The 21,525-nt window shown below is 42.0% G+C and overlaps 1 protein-coding gene across 2 annotated transcripts in view; it reads right to left on the bottom strand.

Annotated features, from left to right (window-relative positions):
• LOC131685255 (disheveled-associated activator of morphogenesis 1) overlaps positions 1-21,525 on the bottom strand; it is a 274,501-nt gene that overhangs the window by 35,976 nt on the left and 217,000 nt on the right. For both annotated transcript variants that reach the window (XM_058968849.1, XM_058968850.1), the window contains exon 2: positions 1,198-1,644. In XM_058968849.1, the coding sequence (XP_058824832.1) occupies positions 1,198-1,644 (447 nt within the window). The remainder of the gene's footprint in view (positions 1-1,197; positions 1,645-21,525) is intronic.

The following is a 21,525-nucleotide window of genomic DNA, read 5'->3' as shown; positions in this document are numbered from 1 at the left end:
CTCACTGCCAGACGTGCGACAGTTGACAGCGAAGAAGTAGCTGCTTCTAGTCTAGGTAGTGGCGCATGAATAAAATTGATTCATCATTGGTTATGTCACACTGGTACCGGCATACCCCCGGGGCTCACAGTTTCGAACTAAAATATGATCGTAACTGACCCGTGCAGGCAAATTAGCAACGCATAAACGTTGAGCATTACCTTAAATTTGCATACCTACATGCCAGTTTGTTTTATTGAGTGACATGCCCGCGATCTACCTTGGGATCGGTGAAATGCGAAGGCTTTTGCGTCTTGTCTTAATGTTGTGGACAACGTTTGGCGTTAAGAGCTTCATTCCTTATTGGTACAACCGAAGGACTGATTGGCCGGCGATGCATTACACAATCAGGCGGGATTATGGGCTAAGTCTGGTGTTCGTTTGGTTCATACTCGAAGAGGAGACGATCTTTTGTCCTGCACCGTGATGTCAGAGGGTTGCAAATCTTGAACTTGAAAGTTTTTCAGCACAGTAGGCCATACGATCGCCGCATGCTGTATCTGCATGGAAGTGCTACATGTTTCCCTTGCCCATAAAGGTATTTAATGCGACGGTCATAATTTACGGTCATTATTCATTATATTGGATGAATTTAAGAGCACAGGGCTCCGACCAGAAGCATTCCTCACCTTGGCCATGGACAACCGCTGGTGGCAATTATCGGGTTGATTGTTCGTGCCTAATGTCCTCCGCAGGCCGTAAGAAGATTAAATCGTGTTGCAATCAACGTTTATGATATCGATAAGTGTTACTGTAATCCGTCAATTCGGATTGAATTTCTGCAGTGAAAAAATTCATTATATCGTTTCATTCGTGAATCATGCCTTTTTTGCATTATGGACCAAGTTTAGTTATTACATTACAAGATGGGAGTTTGGTGATTGCTGAGGCAAAATACCCTTGTCCATATTCCTACACACGAAATCTCCTGTCAATTCCGCAAAATGGATGACGGCCTAGCTTATAAGGATTCTTCAACTTAGATAAAAACGAGAAACCGGCGAATTACAAGGAGAATGGTGAGAGTTGGAACTGATGAACTAAAAATTTTCAATACCCCAGGTTATTCCATCCCTATAACAAGGATGATGACAAAGTTTTCTCTAAATTTAACCTTGCTCTTAGTGATATAAAAAAATAATTTGTAGAGACACTCACCTGCAAACACCCGCACCAGCCTCTCCGTCCCCGAAATGCCGGCATCTTTTTGTGCGCCTTGTAGAACTTGTGCAAACTGGTCTGGTGCTGCTGCTGCTGCTGTGCAAGCTGATGAAAGTGCTGTTGCGGAAGTGGCTGCTGGGTTGTCGCTGTCCCCAGGGCTGATCCACAACTGGTGACGGTCGTCGATGCCGTCACGGTGGATAGAGCCCCCAGCGACTGGGGCTGATAGAAGGCGTCCGACGCCGCCGTCGTAAGGTTGGTACTGTAGTTTCCGGTGGTTCCTCCTTCAAGGCCGCTTCCAGCTGTTGTGTCGTTGTTGTTATTGTTGTTATTATTATTATTACTGGTTACAGCTTCCTTACATACGTGGGGTAATCGCCAGCTGCCAATATCTGGCAACCGAGTGCGTAACGTGTCCAAATTGATCGGACACGTTGGTATACCCTGTAATGGAGAAATTGAAAAAAACATGGTTAGGGAATGCTTGATGTAGATACTAATCGTAGGTAGCTACGCTTAAAAACTCAGGTTTTAATGTTCTGAAAACCATGGTTATTACAGTAAGGCTTACGACTGTCAAAATATTATTAATCTCGTTCAATTTGTTCTGCTTTCTATGTGGTCTCGCATTGGTTATTACTGGTATCAGAATAAGTCAAGAAATCGCTCCAGTAAAGGATTTATCCGACAAGGAAGCTTTCCTAGCTAGCGAATCATTGCTAGCCATTATTTTGGGATGTGTCGTTTTTACGGTAGCCTCCATCGGATTTTGTGGGACAATTAAACAATCCTATGTAATAATGCTAATTTACGCTATTCTGATGGTAGCCCTGATTGCCGCTCATGTCGCAACAGCATTACAACTTTTCACAAACGATGCGCGTACATCCCGGAACGTCGAAGAGTGGTTCTCGAAACAATTCGACAGTCGTATGTGGCAGTCCCGACGCTCCAGTAGGTTTGATCCTGATATGGAGCGGTTGCAGCGTTCCTTCAAATGTTGCGGTAATACATCGTTTCGTGATTGGGGTTCACTCGAGCAACTGCCGCGGTCTTGTTGTTCCGACGGACCGGTTCCGTCCACTTGCCGGATAATTGACGAAGGTTGCCAGATAATACTTGAGCGGTATATCAAGAAGGTTAAGAAAACACTGGCCTGGGCACTGCTGGGAATGGCTATATTTGAGTTTGTGGCGTTCTCGCTGAATTGCTGCTTGGCCAAAGGGTTCCAAAACCAATCGGATGTGTTACATTTAACCTAGCTAAGAGGGAAATCAATACATTCTATCATTCTATCCAGCAAACTTCGAAGGAGAAAATTACATAGAAAGGCATAACATATTTCGTTTGCTATTGAATTCTTTAAATTCCGAACTCCTCACATCCCCGTTCCCATATGATACTCTAGACTAAATATTTCAACAAAGCGCGGATTCCGACGAAATAATTTAAATTCACAAATAGCATATGATTGCATTGACAGCATAATAACAGGTAAGTTTACACCAAAACTGACCTTCTTTTTTTAGATCCTTACCGAAAAACACAAACATGAAGGACTGCTATTTTGGTCTTTCAACTGTACAAGAAGAAATCAAACCGTAAAATGCGGTGAATCTACTACAAAATATCTTGACGAAAGCTTACTAGTTTTTTGAAGACTTTGCATAAAATACAATGTACTTTCTTCATTCTTTTACTATTAATTTTGGTGGTAAACCTGCATAAATTTTGGCATTTGGGATGGCATTTATATTCCCGGTTCTGTACGTACTGTCCGGACAATTAAATAACAATGCAATGTTGAATAAAATGCATATAGACTCGACAAACATACGATTACGGCGTAAAAATCAACTGTCAAAATCCACTTTGCAGGGAAATTCCGGACAAACCGTTACTCGACAATCACAGATGTTGGAAGTAAGCAAAAGCGAAAAGTTTTCTCTTTTATAAAGTGCTGTGAATTGTGTTCGGCCAATAACGGTTTGTCTGGAATTATCCTTCAAAAAAAAAAAAATTTGACAGTTGTCTTTCACGCCGCAATCATATGTTTGCCGAGAAGTATTCACCCCATGAGCTCTTGGCATTCCTCACGAAGTTTCGGTCTTATATAATTATCCAATTACAAAATAGAGCTAGAAGTTTGCAAATTTGTATTGCTTTTACAAAAAGAACCTTGTGGTCAATTATAATTATCAGCTATTTTACCATAGTTTATATACAACGAGATACGTCCATTATCTGTGATAAGACTACTAAATGATAAGTCAACATGAATTTTCAATGAAGATTTCTTTTACAGTAATGTTCAACAGTACTTGAAAACATATCATATTCGCCACCTTTTACGATAAGTTTATTTCTGGCCTGCACTGGCCGATTATGCGGTACGCCCAATCCATCCTTAAATTGCGGATATGATATGTGATGTAATGCTTTCACGATGAAGGTTGAAAGGTTTGCGCTAATGCGCGTCTGGAGAATGAGCTAATCGCTCCGAAGCTTTTAAGGCGTAGAAAAGTGCCTGTCACAGGTCATTAGTTGGAATTTTTTGTTTGCCACCCTCCCCCTGTTCATACATATAATTCGCAATCGAAAAGTTTGAATGACCACGCTAAATGACGCCGCCCTTTCAAAATTTTTTTTTGAGTCTGTTCGCTGAATGGTTTTTATGCATATCATAAAGGGAATTATGTCATTCAATGCTCTGATTGAATCGTCCTAGCAGGGATTTTATATGTCTAACGTTCCGATGGACGTGGTGCTGTTTTACCACTAAACCAATTTTTACTATAGATATTATATATGTACAATTGTACGACTTAGAAATCGTTCATATACCACGTGGAAAGCATAAATCGGTTATTGTAACCATATTTTTTCTGATCTTATTTTCAGTTGCACAACTCTACATCAGCTTAGTTGGAAGATTGCCTATTCGTCTAGCTTTATGTTTCAATTTAAGCCTTTGCGATCTATAATAGAAAAATGATCCGGTTATTTGGGAATATTAGGTCAAAAAGATGGCTCCGTACGCCGAATGACATTGTTCCTTGGGGATCTTGATTACTGTTAATCCTTCTTGTCGACATAATCATCAGGTTACGCTGTTGCTTCACTCAACATATTAAATGGATCCCTTGCTTAACCATAATCCATCGATTTGGCCGTCGACATCAAAGCGGCACAACACAACTTAAAATGTATCTATTGAATGTAGATGGTTTTATACATGCGCATTTTAAATTAAAATAGTACTGAAGTATGTTGTTGGTGTCATAAAGTCAGTTCCAGTCAAAATTCGGAAACTTTTAGTTTTGTTTTGACAATTAATCTTGCACACCGACATCGTAAAATCCGACGCGATCCTTCCTGAAAATAACAACAAAATTTTGTCGAAGCTACTGTGTACAGCAGAAGGGCGGGAACGGGTATTTTACCTGATTCCAAACCCAAACCCGTACCCGTGGGAATCGGGTTTTTTTTTATATCACCGATTACGGGTTGGATCTAGGGTTCGCAGTACCGACCCTTTTTGGCGAGAACTGGTACTACGGTACTGAAGCCCTCAGCGGTACTCGAATATTTAAAAAAAATCGAAAAAAGCTTCAAAGTGAAATTGAATGCTCAAACTGATGACCTTATTCTCAGATGATTGATTTGTGCTGATCAAATAAACATGTTAATTGTTTTCAATTGCTTCGGCATGGCATTACTCATTTCAGCAGAAGATATTTTTCTTTTATTTCGAAATCTAGGCCACTTTGAAATCAATAATTGCTAAGCGGTGCGATTTTCTTCGATTTCACAGATTGTAAATGTAAGAAACCCTATTAACAACAGTAAACCAAAGCGATCTCCGAGCAGGCTGCTCGCATTTCCCCTCTTGCTTTTCTGTAAATTAGTTTCGACCTTTATGTCGTTTGCCTACTATTCTCTAATGTATACCAACGCTCCTTGCTTTCCTGTAAACTATGGAGTTTTGCTGAATTTTCCTATCATCAATAATTACAAATCGCCCCTTTCGAAGCAGTTCACCAAGTCTAAAATTGTTAGCTACTAAATCGCTGTTCGTTCTTTTATAGATAAAGGTTTAAAAGCAAACCAAATACAGACATGACTTAGACCATAGTCTTATTACGCGCCACCCAGTGAATAATGGAAACCAATTACAATGTCGCTGATAAAAAAATCATAGCAAATTTTATGGCTATGTGTGAATATTTGAAGATTTAGTACAAGATCGTTAAAATTTAATTTCTCAGCGTATTCGCGAATAGTTTTTTTCTTCTTGTGTTGCCTTTCTTGTCGCTGAGAACTGATGTGTCCACTATCAGGGGGCTCTCTGTGCGAGCCTTTTGGTGTGGGGGTGAGAAACGGGCCTATTTAAAAAAAGATCGTTAGAATTTAATTTCGACAAAATAGTGCCGGAATTTAAACATTCCGTTCAGTACAACAAGAGCTAGTAATGTTTAACTTCTAGAATTATTATGATGATGACCTCACCTCATTTCCCCACAAAGGTGTTAGCTCAACGATTTATCTAGAATGTAATTAATATAATTAAAAGTCATCTTGAAGACCAATATTTTGGCTTTTGTTCAGTACCGGTATTACGGTACCAAAAATGGGTCGGTATTCCCGGTACCACAGCCCTAGTTGGATCGGGTAATATAAATTTCGAGTACGGGTCGGATAGGGTTCGTTTGAAACATTTCTTGCCCATAAAAATGTTTTTAGTGTTGGGATATCCCCTTTCAGTAAATATTAGAATGGGGATAGGTTATCCTTGTAGAAAAATATTAAAACAAGCATAATTTTCCGATTTTTACATTTCTTACAAAAGAATTGTATAGGATTCGCTCAAACATTGAAAACTTTTTCCGAGGCCCGGAAGGCCGAGTCTCATATACCAATCTACTCAACGCGACAAATTGGAACAATGTGTGTGTTTTTTTTATAGTACGGTTAAAAAAGCTTCAAAAGTCTGACCTATAGTGTATTGGCACTGTGTGGGACTCACGACTCACGTTCGTGCCTAACCACTAAAAACATTCCTGACTTTTTACGCCCTTCTTCCCCACGGAACTACGTCATCGTATTACTTCGTGGGGGGGCTTCGTTGTACTTTCGTCGCACCTTTTTCTTCTGCTCTATCTCGGAGCCTCGCTCAACCTATAAGCTTTGAATTAACTCTCGACTCTTCTCTTGCTTCTTGTCTTCATCTATTACATCGCCGTTTAGCTCTTATCCCCGTGAGCAGTTTAGGTGCTGATTCATTGAGCCATTTAGCTCATGTTTCCGTGAGTCATTCAGCTCCCGGCCTTATCACGATCTACCTTTATAGTCCCCAACGATGAACTCACCCTCCTCCGACCGATAGTTTCCCGACGGAGAAATTTCCCCCGACACCGACACCCGATTCCTTGAGCCATTTAGCTCCCAGCTTTATCGAGATCAACTTGGATATTATCCTATTCCGACTTAGAGGTCCCCGGCAACGGAATTTCTCTCTGTACCGGTGTTTGTCTCGTGAGCCCATTAGCTCCCCTTTTCGTCACGGACTTCCTCGAATCTAGGGAATTTGAATACCACATGTTCCGGTGTCTCTTGCACGTTCACACAATCCGGGCAAAGGGGTGACCAAACCGATGCAGGTACTTCTGGAAGCATCCGTGCCCTGACAGAAACTGCGTCAAATGGAAGTTCACCTCTCCATGTTTCCTATGTACCCAAGCACCCACATTTGGGATGACTCGATGGGTCCACCTTCCTTTCTCCACGTTGTCCCACTCTTGCTGCCATTTAGCCAACGAGTCCGCTCGGACCAGTCTCCTTGCATTACGTTCATTTCTCCGCTGGTAGCATTCCATGTCCTCAGCCAGCGTGATGCAAATGGGAAACATCCCGGCAATTACACATACCGCCTCCGACGATATCGTTCTGTACGCACTCGCGACACGAACAGCCATTAGGCGAAACGTGCTTGTCAACTTCGTCCGGTTCCGCTTTGAGTTCAGCGCAGCAGCCCAGGCCGGTACTCTATACCTCAGTATTAAAGGATGAGACACCCTCCAGGAGACGTCTCGGGCTGCTTCTTGCTCCTCCGTGATTCGGCATGATCCTTGCTAATGCGTTAGTTGTCCTCGAAGCCTTCTCACGTACATAGTCGACATGGGTGTTGTAATTTAACCGATCGTCGAGCATCACACCCAGGTGCTTCAGCGCACGCATCGATGGGATGGATGTCCCCCGACGCTGATCTAGGCACGCTGGATTTTTTACAGTTCTGACCAGCACTACCTCAGTCTTATGGTCAGCCAGCAGTGAGCAAATTTTCTGGCAGAGACCGCTCTGCAAGATTGCTGTAAGTCTTGGTTTGGCAGCCCTGTAAAATTTCTTCGCGTATTCTGTCGGGTTAGTTGAGCTAGGGCGAACTCGGTTTCGCTCGCGTTTTCTGGCAAATTTTTACAGGAACCGAGCAAAACCCTGGCATAACTCGGACATACACTGTGCAAAGATCCTGGCAATCCCTACCTGGTAGAATTTAGCGCGAATCGAGCAAAACATCTGACAAAGATGTGGCAGGAAGCGTGCAGAGATCTTGGCCGTACATTTCTGACTGCATTCTGAATAAAAGTAAGCAGCATTGGTTGGTTTAACCGCTTCTGCCAGAAACGGTTGTTGCATTTGAGCGAATTCGTTGCCAGAATTCTCGCACAAATCGCGCAAAATGCTCGCAGAAACTCTGCCAGCATCAATTTCGCTTTGCTCAACTTTTGCTAACTTTATGCTTGCCACGCTGACCGGGAACTTGTCTCTGCCTATTGTCTCTGTCGTCAATATCTCCACTTCCTCAAGGGTCTCGCCGGTTATCGTCAGGACAACATCATTTGCAAAGCCGACGATCTCGACTCCTCTGGGCAGTTCCAGTGTTAACACTCCGTTGTACATTATATTCCAGAGCGTTGGGCCGGGTACCTCGGGGCTCCTCCCGCCGTTACCCTAATCGATCTCTTCCCGATGTTCGTTTCGTAGACCAGTACTCGGTGCTGGAAGAAACTTTTCAGAACCTTGCACAGATAGTCCGGAATCCGCATTCTGTGTAGCGCTGCGGCGATGGCCCCCCAGCTAGCACTGTTGAACACGTCGATCGTAACCACGGCGCAGTAGCGGTTTCCCCTTCTCTTTTGCTTCGACACTTTCGCCGCGCTCTCAATGACTGTGCGGATGGCGTCCACCGTCGATATCCCTTTCCGGAACCCGAACTGCCTCTGCGATAGTCCGTTCTCTCTTTCAGCGTAGGTCGTTAGCCTGTTGAGAATGACCCTTTCCAGAAGTCTATCAAGAGTATCCAGCAGGCATATAGGCCGCTACGCTGCTGGTTCTCCTGGTGGTTTCCCTGGTTTTGGCAGCAACACCAGCTTCTGGACCTTCCATCTATCAGGGAAGAAGCCTTCATCCAGGCATTTCTGTAGGACTATCCTGAATATGTCCGGAAACGCCAGGATCGCAGTCTTCAGTGCCGCGTTGGGGATACCATCAGGTCTGAGAGCTTTTTTCGCTTTCAGCCCTTTTGTCACGATAAGGAGCTCATCGTTGGAAACTTGATTGTCACCAGCATTTCCACCGTCTGCATCAACGTACGGTGTAGGCGGCCATGCGGTTGGGTCGTGCTTCGGGAAAAGACCCTCCACGATAATTTTCAGTTTGTCAGCGCACATTTCGACTGGCGTCATTGGACCCTTGATCCTGGCTATAACGACACGGTAAGTTTTGCCCCAGGTGTTAGCGTCTACTTTTCTGCACAGCTCCTTAGCACTATCTCACGTTTAAAAGCAGCCCTGGCCGCCCGAAATGTTACTCTCTTCTCTGACTGTTTCTTAGATCTTGCTCTTTGAACACGTCTTCTGGCTTTTAGGCAAGAAGGAGGATGCTGAGCCTTTCGTTCCACCAGTAGAACTGACGACGGTAGTTCCTCGGCTCCATTTTCCTCGGCATTGTTACATCGCATACCCTCGCTACTGTTTCCGACAGCTCATCGGCGCTCGAAATTAGAGTGACGCTGTCAGCACGAAGTGCTTCCACAAAAAGGTCCTTGTCGAAGTCCTTTATTTTCCATTTCTGTTCGCCAGTCCTCACTCTCCGCGTTACAGTACAAATCCGCCGACCAATGGTGTAGTGGATCGCCTGGTGGTTGCTATGTGTATACAGCTCGCCAATTCATGTGTTCTTCAGCGACGCGCTGCAGAATGTTACGTCTATGGTGGATTCCCGGCTGTCTTTGCGGAATGTGCTAGCGGAACCTTCGTTGCACAGCCTTACGTCCAGCTTTGCCAGTGATTCCAATAGGCTGTAACCTCTTGCGTTGGTCAGCCTGCTACCCCAATCTACGGCCCAAGCGTTAAAGTCTCCTCCTATAGCAATCGGAGTTCGTCCGACTAACGATTCACTTAGTGCGTCCAGCATCCGATTGTACTGCTCTGATGTCCACCTTGGGGGAGCGTAGCAGCTACAGACGAATACGCCGTTGATCTTGGCGATCACGAAGCGAAGGCGAAGTGTGCGTTATCCACCACCTCTTGGACGGGGAAACCGCCCATCACTTACATTGCAGCCTTCCCTGCACTATCCACCACCCAGTTACCGTTATCGGGAGGAACACGATACGGCTCTGCAATAATTGCAACGTCGCACTTCGTTTCTGTTGTCGACTGCCACAACAGTTGCTGTGCAATGTCGCAATGATTGAGATTAAGCTGGGTTATCTCCATCATCATCATTGGCCTGCCTTCGCCTTTATGTACGCATGGCATTTGAAGCCTCCCGTCATGTGGTTGTTTCCGTCTTCCGGTTTGCAGATCAAGCACCTTGGATGCTTCGTGCAGACTCTAGCAACGTGCCCCTTTTCTTCGCACTTTCTGCACAACGCAGACCTGCCCGGGCCCTTGCAGTTCCTCGCCAGGTGTTCGAGGTCAAAGCATCTGAAGCATCGCTCCATCTGCTTGGAAACTCGCGGAGTGACTGACATCGAACATACCGACCAACCTTGCACTCGACTACGGCTTCTCACTTTCGCTTCGCTTCCCAAGGATTTAGCAACGAGCTCGCGGTAAGTCGAGCTCTTGACGGAAGGATCCTTCTTCAGCTCGAAGATCATCTCGCCCTACTGAGTGCGGCTCGTTCTAACGACGTTCTCTCCCAACTCCTTCAGCTCTTGGTCCTCTCTCACTTTCTTGAGAAGAGCGGCGCCGGACTTCGTATCGTTCGCTTCGACGATCAGTGCATCTCCTTTTGAAGCCTTCTGATGGGCCGAAGGTTTTCCCTCCTTCTCCCTTTTTTGCTCTTCCTTCTTCTTCTGCTGTTTCCCGTGCTTCTCCTTCCGACCTACAACGGTACTCCAGCTTTCTCCCTGTTGGGTGTCGTCTTCTTCTTCGGTTACAGCCACAGTATCCTCAAGCGTCTGCTTTTTGGGCCCGCCTGGTCTTCCGTCTCCTGGCGAGGATCTTGTCCTCTTTGGAGTCACAGAAACTGGTGTGTTTCTCCTTACCCTGCTTCGGAGGGGATAGGAAGATAGTAGCATTAGCCGATGCCAATGCTCGCTCAGCTACATCAGCCCTCCGCGTTGCCGTGTCGTACTCATTTACGGCAGACAGTAGCACCTTTCGGATTCTGATGACCGTTTCTTTAATGTCCTTATGGACATTGTTTTTCGCATCCGCAAACTTGTGGAGCTTCTCCACCAAGTGCTTTGCTGCCACTACTTTTGGCTTCTGTGGGGTGTAGTTCATCCCGCTCTGCCCTGGCTGTTGTTGCTGCTGCTTCTCCACCTTCTGATCTTGCTGAATAAGTTCAGTTGATGCTGGTGGTGGTGACCACACTAACCCACGTCTGGCAAACGGATTCGCCGTGCCTGCTCCGTTTATGTTAGTTTATTATTTATTCTCCATTTTATTGGGTCCCCACTCCGGGTCGCTATCTTCACTCGCTGCACAAAGTCGCCTCTCGTGATCCCATGATTATCTATACTGCCAAAAGGCAGCAGGGAGGTCATGCAAGGGTTGACACTATCCTTCATGGGGAGTAATGTTCAGAGCCGGATCGGCGTAAAATCGGGAATTCAAACCCCACCATATCCTAGCAAAACTCCGCAACTCGCAGTAGGGCCGTGTGTGTATGTGTGTATTGTGTGTGTGTGAAGAACCACATTCTACATGTTGATACAGAATAAGTAGAGGGTTTTGTAGTCAACGACTGCTGCAAAACAACGCTCCAACGTCAACTTATGGAACAAAACGCACTGAGTCAATTGAGTTCTACAAAATGAGGACACGAATGAACTCATGATGAATGAAGTTCAAGTTTGACAATTCTCGGTGGTTTGTTTACTTTGGCAATTGCGTGAGTGCAAGTGCAACGGGTGCCCATCTGTTACATTCAAACTCACGTAACTCCCTTGTAAACAAACCACCGAGAATTGTCAAACGAAGTTCATCGTCAAACGAAGTTCATTCATTTTGTGGGGTTATGCCAATTGGTGTAAAACCTAATGTTTATTTTTCAACTTTTGTATCTGTTTGCTTCGAATCCCTTCGATATTTCATCGGTGACTGGAAGCAAACAAATTTTGGTCACTTACAATGAAAACCTACAAGTTTCTCATCGATGGTTACTCGTGTGTTACTCGAAGTGACTGAGAGTCGTTAGGATGCAAGTGAGAGGCTGCAAAAGTGGATCGATGAGCCCCAATATAGTCAGTAAAAATTTGACAGGCTTCAAGCTCCAACCAAGCATGTCAATCTAAGATGTTGCTAGAACATCCAAGATATCTGTTATATCAGGATACCACGAAATATTGTGGACTACATTTTTACAAGTTGCAGAAGGCACTAAATTGGAATGAGAAGCAAAATATCGCATAAACCAGTGCCCAATAACTTTACATGTTCCCAAAACGTGTTGCATTACGATGTAAGATGAAACTTTTGACAAGGTTATTGTCCATCAAGATCCTTGGACAGAGTTTCTTTTTCTTAAAGTCCAAGTTTGCCGTTTCAGAGAATGTTTGAACGAAAAATTTGTGTCCATGTTTAAAGTTACGATCGCTACATTACTTCTGAAACAATAAATGTGTGGGAATGGTAGGATGGCAACAACGTGAATTTTGTTCCCAACTAGGTAAACCCACCGAACTCATCAGATATTCGTCCAAACATATCAAAAATAAGCTGGAGTTGAAAAGAATGAATACGATAATAAATAAAGAAATCCATTAAACAAAATATATGTGAAAAGTAACCACTTACGTGTACATATTTTCACGGTAATAAAAATAAAATCGGAAAACCACGTGAAAACACAGCCAATATTTTTGTAAATTTTACGTCGTCAACTGATAAGTATCTATTACAAAGAACTGAGTTCCCCCAAAATTTATGGCTGATTTCCTTATCGACGAGATTTATTAGTTGTCTTTTGAACAAGAAGGACAAATAATTTTCAATGTCTATATTGTAAGCCCTAAGAAGGCGTCTGCATTGGAGTTCACAGACAGTCCATCCGGTTCACCCCACTTAAATACTTAAACACTTAAATACATAACCTCGATGCTACAATTAGTAAGGTAGTTGGCCGCTTCAATATATGTATGGGCGTGCAACCTCCACATGGTATCCGAACAGAAGTAAAAGTGACCCAGAAACCAACCTTTTCTAACCGCCGCCGGTCACGTGGACGACAGTCGGTCTGCCTGGGCAAAACCGTTCCGCCGATGTCCGTGGTGCCTTTTGGTGCAGAGAGCAAACAACACGAGACTGAACGATCGTGTAAAATGATAATGACATAGAAGCTCGTGGTGCCCATAATAATCACTGTTTACCAAGCTCGGCGCTCGTCAGCGCGCGTTTACTAGAGTAAACAAAAAAAAACGAAATACAGACAGGTGGTAACTTTCGACGGCAATGACGACGCTGGCGATGCGTCTGCTTGACTTTCCACAGTTTGGTATGCAAAGTAAACCTTCTGCCGTTTATGCTGCACTACTCGAAGGAGTGAAACGGAATTATTCCGGTAGTGTAATGTGCTAACCACTGTCAAGTACAACGGCGTGGAGCCCTTGAGGTGAATAGTCGTTCGCATTGCATTTGTAATCCGTGCTTTCCCCTTGTTAGTTAGTGCTGGAAGTTTGATTCGAATGAGGCCTTACATATATTCTTGGGCCGTGTTCAATAGAAGCAGGAGAGGCGATAAAAACTGATTCTCGGATCCCGGCAACGGTTTTTATATTAGAAGACTTCGTGTCGAACACACAATTTAATTGAATACGAATACGATACGCCTAACATGCAGAATTCATCCAACGCTGACAAAGGTAGTTTACATACGCCAACGTGTGCTCGATACATTTTATTCGTTATTACCAACTAAGTGAACTACTACTAGGAGTGCTATGCGTTGAACTACTTTGTTGCTACTCGCATCACAAAATGAGGATCCAACCTCTGCTGGCAAGCAGCAGTACAACGAGACGAATGGAATTCGCTAATGAGCTGTCGTCCCCATGTGCGCCGATCTCTTTTTCCAGTCGATTGTGCACTGTTGCAGATGACCTCATGAGCTCTTACGCTTTGGGTGAGAGTCTGCTGTGAAGCAAGTCGACACTATAATCAGTTCACCGCTCACCGCACTTTGCATCGGCACGATGATTAATTAGTAACTTTTAGCGCACGGTATGTGTAATGTATGTAAGTGTCATGCTTGACTGCACTACCGTGGCGGGCCCAGTTGGTACAATAAGGACGGAGAGGTACACTTGATTGCTGCTGGCAATCGGCGGAATTTCAAATTGAAGGTGCCAGCCGAGAAATGTACAGACTGTCACTCACCTTCACCGCGCATCATATGAACTGTGAACCTTCTAATGGACTTGTTGTGTATATTTTAATGTGTGGTTTCATGATGAAAATGGAAGGTAGCAAACATGGCAAAGACAAGTCGTTTTAAATTTTGCAAGTCGTCGACCTCGAAATGGTATCCCAAGTTCAGGCAAGGCCCAGAATGCATGGAATATTAGAAAAGGAATGCAAGGTTGGTGTTCTTCCGGTGTATTTAAAATGTGATCTTCTTATTTATTTAGGTTGAGACTGTTTAAATTTTTCATTTTTTATGTGTTTAGTCATAAATGTTGATTTTTCAATACAATTATTTATTTCTGAGTAATTTTGCATTGAAGTTAAAAAGGACTACAAAGTTGTGGTAAAAAGTGAGCTAAGTTCGTAATTTTTCAAAGTGTTTTAAGCAAATTTTATTTGAAAAAACAGAAGGTGGCACTATCGATGATAGAAAAAACAAGTTGAATTAAAAAAAATATTCAAGGTTGTCGGAGTTATGGCCCATCCCCTAAAGCGTGATTTTTGGCAGAGGTTTGCGGTGAACGCTCTCCAAGCCGAACCGCTCAGCTGAAATCCAAAAACTTAAAAGATTATTGAAGAAAAATATATTGTGGTGTACTTGAACGGATCGGTTTCCCTATAATTTTTTTTCTTACGAAGAAACATGTTGACCAAAAAACTGAGTTTTGTGGTGTTCAAAATTTTAAGCAAAAATCAAATCTGTCTATGCCAAAACACATGTTGGTGAACTCGGGTGATTCGTAGTTATGCTGCCTAAGCTCGACCCTCATCAGCAGAAGACAAAAGTTAAGCCCGTGCGATATTAAGCCTGTTCTAATGACCCTGCCACTTCTAGTTTTCCGATCTGTTTACTTCATCTCCTTGCTCTCACTTGAGTACTATGGCTCTACTTTCCCTACTCAATAATCTCTAGCTAATTGAATGTCGTTAAAATATAAAAAAGAAAATGTGACAAACATAGTCGAAATAAAAACAAGAAAAAATGTGTAAATACCCGCTACTGAAATTCCAACAAAAACTCGTTTGGCAAACGTTTGTAGGTGGCGCAGTGATAGATGTATTTGAAATTTGTAATTTTAAAGTTCGCACAGGTTTTTAAGGAATTTTTTTCCTAGCCTAAATGTCTATTATCTGGGGTAGTATTTTAGATGGGAGTGTAATTTGAACATTCTTAGCAGAACTTATTGATTTATTATTTCAAACACTTGTTTCGTACTGCATAAAAATGAAAATTTTAAAACAAGAACTTACTCTCCCAACAGCAGTTTAAGCGGGTGTTCTTTTTAGATTAAAATTCATGCCATGTTTTAAGCGTTTCTGGACTTAAAATCGTTTTCCCCGTTTATCCAGTCAAGTATCTGCCCTGCCCTGTATATTTAAAACAGTTCTAAACGCGTTTTAAATTAAACAACAAATAGAACGGTTGTGTATACCAATTTAAATTTTAAAATACATCTGTTTTAAATTATGAAACAAACCACTGTACTGGAGATGTAATTGTGTCAGTTCTAGTTCCACATATTAAAATACTTAACATAAAACGCTGCAGAACCGAATTAATAATACTACGTTTAGACTACAGACTTATAACACATTATAATAATTAGCAACAAAAGAAATGTCACCAAGATAGCGTCAAAATCCGTTTTAACTGGTAGTGCAAACGATGTATAACAATGTAATTTATCAAATAATTTTATTTGTTGGGCTATTAATCGATCAAGATATACTTAACCGAAAGATTGTTTACCTAAGCTCATTAGCACATTATTGAAATTTTTAATGGAAAATGAAATTTCCTCTTTTGTGGAGAAACTGTACATTTCTGGGCGTGGGCTTACTCATCACAGTTCTAAATATGGAGCTTTTCTATTGAATATATTTTCTGGACAGACCAGCCGATTTTTACTAGATGCATCAGCTAAATAATGCCAATCAACTAGTGCCATACTTGATTAATTGAAGTAATAGGCTACCGTTAAATGACCTTCAATAAATTATGTTTTAATGGGGAGGGTGTATAGCAAATTGTAACAACTGAAGTGAACTAGAGCGTGAGTCGATAGTTGAAATAGATACAATTTATTACCAGGCTCTTGAAATTTTTTTTATTCAGTTTTCTGTGGTTCATCGATAGGCTGTACATATTGTGCATTCTCATAAAAAAATCAAATCAATTCGTTGATTAGTTTTTGAGTTATCGTGTTCGCCAATTTCAAAAACGCGGTTTCGAGAAAAAACGCTTTTAAAGGGTGTCTCACATCAAATTGCATCACGGAAAAACGCTGTAGAAAATATCCCATTGGGTATTTTCTCTTGAAAATTTGGGTAGAAGCAGTTTAGAGTGTATTGTTTACATTGTATTTTTATCGCTGTCAGTTTTTTGAAAATTGTTGCCGATAGATTGAAATCTGCGTGTGTTACAGCAGATACGCGCGAGGATTGCATGGCTGTTTAAAACAAAAGAAGTTTAATGGCCACCGATATTGCGAGAGATTATTCTAGAGGTTCAATACTAACATTTAAGTGGATAAAAAGCAATCGATTTTTTCACCACTACACCAGACGCCCTCTTTAAGCAAGCTTGTCCATCATATCATCATCATAATATTCGAAATGTATCTGGTTACGTTCTTTTGAAGGAAAGGCTAGATCTGTAATTTGAAACAGTTCGTTTTTTTTGTTAACTGGTTTTGTCATGAGTTGAAACATTAATTATCTTCTAGGTAAATCGTTCAGCTCACACCTTTGTGGGGGTATGAGGTTGGCATGATTATCATCAACTGTCTTGACGCATGATAATCAATAAATCACGAACTACTAAACTGTCATGGATTATCAGAGTGTGTGCAACGCAAATGACAACTGTCATACACGGAACTATACCTAACAATACAAAGATTAGAGAGATCATTCGTTAGTTTAGAATAACACTGACGGATACCTATTGTTTCTGATTTCATAGTTGTCGTCACTCTCCTTACTCTGTGAATTATGTAAACAAAGAAATGAGCCTGCTCTGACTTGAATGCTAGAAAAAACAGCACCGTATCAGTAACCACATTCCCCTTGGAAACCTGTTATAACTATGAAAAATAATCAGTGTCAGATGGCATACTCTTTGGGTTGAATACCAAGAATAGCCTACAGATAAGCTTCACAACTTTTTGAAACAAAATGAAACCGCTTTAACATTGCTCAATCTCCTCGCCAAGCAAAATCTCTAACCAGCATCAGTAGGCACAAATCCAGTCCACCCACAGAAGCATGTTGTCAGACGCATCAGTGATAAAAAAGCATCACGCATATTCGAAATATGAAACGTGTGTGTCAATAAACTGATCACCGTACGCTGAAAATATGTTGGCGTGAGCATTTCACGCACACACAAGCAGAAACATAAATTTATTTATCCCAACGAATCTCGCAAGCAGCACACACGTCGCACCGTGCAGTGTTGAACTCGATTCACAGAATCATCGCGTTTACACGACCCGAACCTATCGAATTTCTATACTTCGTGTACAAAGCCACTATTTTTCAAGCAAATCTGGCAGTACACTGAAGTCTTTTTTTATGCGGTTTTTTTTTATGCGGATTTTTTTTATGCGACTTTTTTTATGCGGATTTTCAAAGTTATGCGGTTTTTTTTATGCGGATTTTCAAAGTTATGCGGTTTTTTTTATGCGGATTTTCAAAGTTATGTGGTTTTTTTAATGCGGATTTTCAAAGTTATGCGGTTTTTTGTGCGAATTTTCAAAGTTATGCGATTCTTTTTATGCAGCTTCCTTTTAATTTCTAGGGCATCACCTGAAGCGACTTTTATCGAAAGATAGATCCTCGTGAATGCACATGCTTAAACAAAAGACATAAAATATTCATATTTTTATTTTAGGTTATAAATTACTAGTCTTTGGGTTAAGGATATGAGAAGTATTCTTGATGCAGTGAAAATAAAAACAGAAAATGACTGAATACCTTTTTACCTTTCTCATAATAAAACTTATGCAATCGGTCGGAATTTACACTTTTTAACCGAGGCCCGCAGAGCCGAATCTCTTATACCATTCGACTCAGTTCGGCGAGATCGGAAAAAAAGTCTCTGAGCGTGTATCTTTTTTTTACTTGGTGATAAAGCTTTTACGCCGACCCGGCACACGTTCAGTAGTTAGACCATACGACCGATTTCGTCCATCATGTGCCAGAGTGAGGGACTCTGAACAGAGAAGATAACTCTCTATTCCTCTAAACTCCACCAAGAAGTCCGACATTTGCCTGATCCCCCGGATTCCATTTGAAATGACTACTTTGGGGGGAGGCGTGTTAATGCACTTCACTTGATTCCAGGTCTAGCTGGTCGTGCTAGATTTCCCTTGTCTCGTAACCGCCATATCAGTCCTGCACGGCATGATATTCTACATGCCTTCCTCTCTACGTTGACCAGTTGGATGCCGTGGTCGATCTGGCGATTCCGGTTGGAGGGTGGCTTCCGGTTCACTGGTGCCCCAACGACCAGGGTCTGTCGCGTTCGGTGCTACTCGGCGTAGCTCCCGACGGTGGAGCTAGCCTACCTCGGCGGAGAGTTCCCCGACGAAAGAATGTCTCCTGCAACCGTTGATGGACACGTTATTCTTCCTTAGATGCAGTCCGGCAGAATGCCGAGGTTAGTCCAGCGATTCCCGGTGGAGGATTGCGTCCGGTTCACTGGCGCCCCGATGATTCAAGCCGGCGATTCGCTACGGACTACTCGGAATAGTCCCCGACGGTGGATCTTTCCTACTCCGACGAAAAGTTCCCCGGCAGTGGAAGATCTTCCGAAACCGATACGAACTGCGATTCGGGGTGGAGTGACTTCCAGTTGTCAGGCGCCTCGACGAGCATCTGCCGGCGCTACTTCCCGATCTATTCGAATTAGTCCCCGGCGGGGGCCTAGTCTACTCCGACGGAGAAATTTCCCGACGTTGAAATTTCTCTCGAAATCGTTATCTCGATGCTGGTCGGTTAGGTGCCGAGGTCAGTCTTGCGATTCCAAGAAGTCAAGGTTCCGACAGCATAAGTCATTAAGTGACTTTACGCTTGTCTGGACATGCCGCAGACTCAGGTGATTCGCATTTAATGCTGACTCCTGCGTTGCAGAAGAAAAAGAGCTAAGTAGCCGGAAAACTCTAAGCTTGCTCATATGACCCTACTCCGCGCTTTTTTCTAAACTTTTTTACTTCAAATCCTTGCTTTTCCTTGAGTACTATGGCTCTTAATATTGAAAAATATTTCACACCTTATGTGTTTTTTTTATGCGGATTTTCAAAGTTATGCGGTTTTATTTTATGCGGATTTTCAAAGTTACGCGGTTTTTTTTTATGCGGATTCTCAAAGTTATGCGGTTTTTTTTATGCGGATTTTCAAAGTTATGCGGTTTTTTTTTATGCGGATTTTTTTTATGCGGTACGTATCCCCCGCATAAAAAAAAACTTCAGTGTATGTTTTTTTGTGTTTCGGATTCTCCTCGTCAGTAACTAACACCAACTTAATGCTAGTTAGATAAGTTCAAACCACTAAAATCCAAAAAGTCTCACGTCTTGCGTGAACACTAAATAACTGGCTTATACCGAGTGATGTCTCGATAGTAAGCATAGAGATTCTGTTTGCTGACGAGGAATGTGAACCGAAACTGTTTTTGGTATAAGAACCAAACGCCTGCTATTATGCAAATTTTCCAAATGGGAAAAATTTTGGATAAGACCAAATTTTTGTGCATAAGGACACAAGATCTAACATAAAGTATAGACATCACTCGGTATAAGCCAGTTGTTAACACGCAAGACGTGTTACTTTTTGAATTTTAGTGTCCAACTAGTGCCAATTTGGTGCTGGTTTGAACTTATATAACTAGCATTAAGTTGGTGTTAGTAACTGACGAGGAGAATCTGAAACACTAAAAAAACAAGCTTTGGTCTTATCTTAATTTTTTCCCATTTTGGAAATTTTGCAAAACTGCAATATAGGCAAATCCCCTTCTTCTTTCGATTCTACGGCAACGAAAAGCAGCCGTAGCGACTTTCGTTCTCCTATGACAATACGAATATTCATATTCGTTTTCATTTATCATCAGTAATTTTCAATTCCCACTTAAATTTTCATAAAATTTTGCATTTTTGCAGCAATGTTCATCACAAATTGCTACTACTACGCAGAAAGCACGGAAAATATGCACTTTTGTCTTTCAATATCATCGCTTGCTTGTAAATCCACGGAATCGAACAACGACAAGTAAATATCGTTACTAGTGTATTTTCGTACCCCCAGCACGATGTTCAATATCGAAGGTAATAATAACGTTGCAAATATCAAAGCGAGTGTGGAGTGTGTGGAAGAAAATAATGAAATTGAATTAACACGCATGCTTTATCGTAGACCGTTGTCTTATTTTCGTTTTCGCAAAGTTCTGGTGGTTTAAAAAGTAGCGTTGCTCCTTCGTCATTTTCGCCCTAGTTTTATAAAAAGAAAAAGACGGTTTTGACTCCTGTATAAATAACTTTCCCGTATGTGATGAAACGCTTAGACGCTCTCGTTTGACGGCTCTGCTTGAATCAATTGTTAATTTCGCATTTTCCTCGTCGTTTTCGAAAGATTTTCGCTTTTGCTTTATTTATAGTAGTCTTACATATTTCCGATCAGATAGTGCAAAAATACTGCGATTTCATTCAGTACAATGGAAGTTATACGCATTTAAAAACTGCGAAAATGTCTCAGCAGACATTTTTGAACGGGCCCCAGTATTGAAACGTTAGAAGTATTCTACTTCAAAATAGGCCTATTTTGGAAAACTTTTCTTGACGCGATGAAGACATGAATCGAGATCCTGTGAAATGATACTGATTGTGAGAATAATTAACGAATGGGGCCTGGAGACCGTGTATACCTCTGCATCTCCACGTCACGGGAAGAAGTTTTTGTTAATAGGATGGGATAAAGAAATACACAAATCTGGATTCACCTTGATAAGTGATACGATCTATGCAACTCTCAGAAGTCTTATTATGTGATGATTGCTCTGCGCAGCTGGCTGCTGAGAACTTGTGATAGATTTATCGTTGGTTTAATTAATTTGAAAACGCTCGGTTTGTAAAATAAGCAAGTTTAGCTCCGGACAGGAAAACAGTCGAGAGTGTTGCTTGTGTTTAGTTGAATTAACCGGTATGTGAACGATTTTACTATGTCTTGTTTCTTGATTCCTGTAAAACACGACATTTCAAGAACAATATTATAAAACGGGGTATCTTTGATCACCGGGGTAAGTTTGATCAAATGAGACTTTTTTCAGTAACGTGCGATAAGTTGATTCCCTCTAACAAAGTCATCGAAACAAAATACAAAACATATTCTAAACATGTTCAGTATCTATCGGCTACCA

This window comes from Topomyia yanbarensis, chromosome 2 (assembly GCF_030247195.1).
Source record: "Topomyia yanbarensis strain Yona2022 chromosome 2, ASM3024719v1, whole genome shotgun sequence".
In the NCBI taxonomy this organism is placed as follows: Eukaryota; Metazoa; Arthropoda; class Insecta; order Diptera; family Culicidae; genus Topomyia; species Topomyia yanbarensis.
Note: the sequence above shows the minus strand (reverse complement) of the source record. Positions and strands in the feature narration are given on the sequence as shown.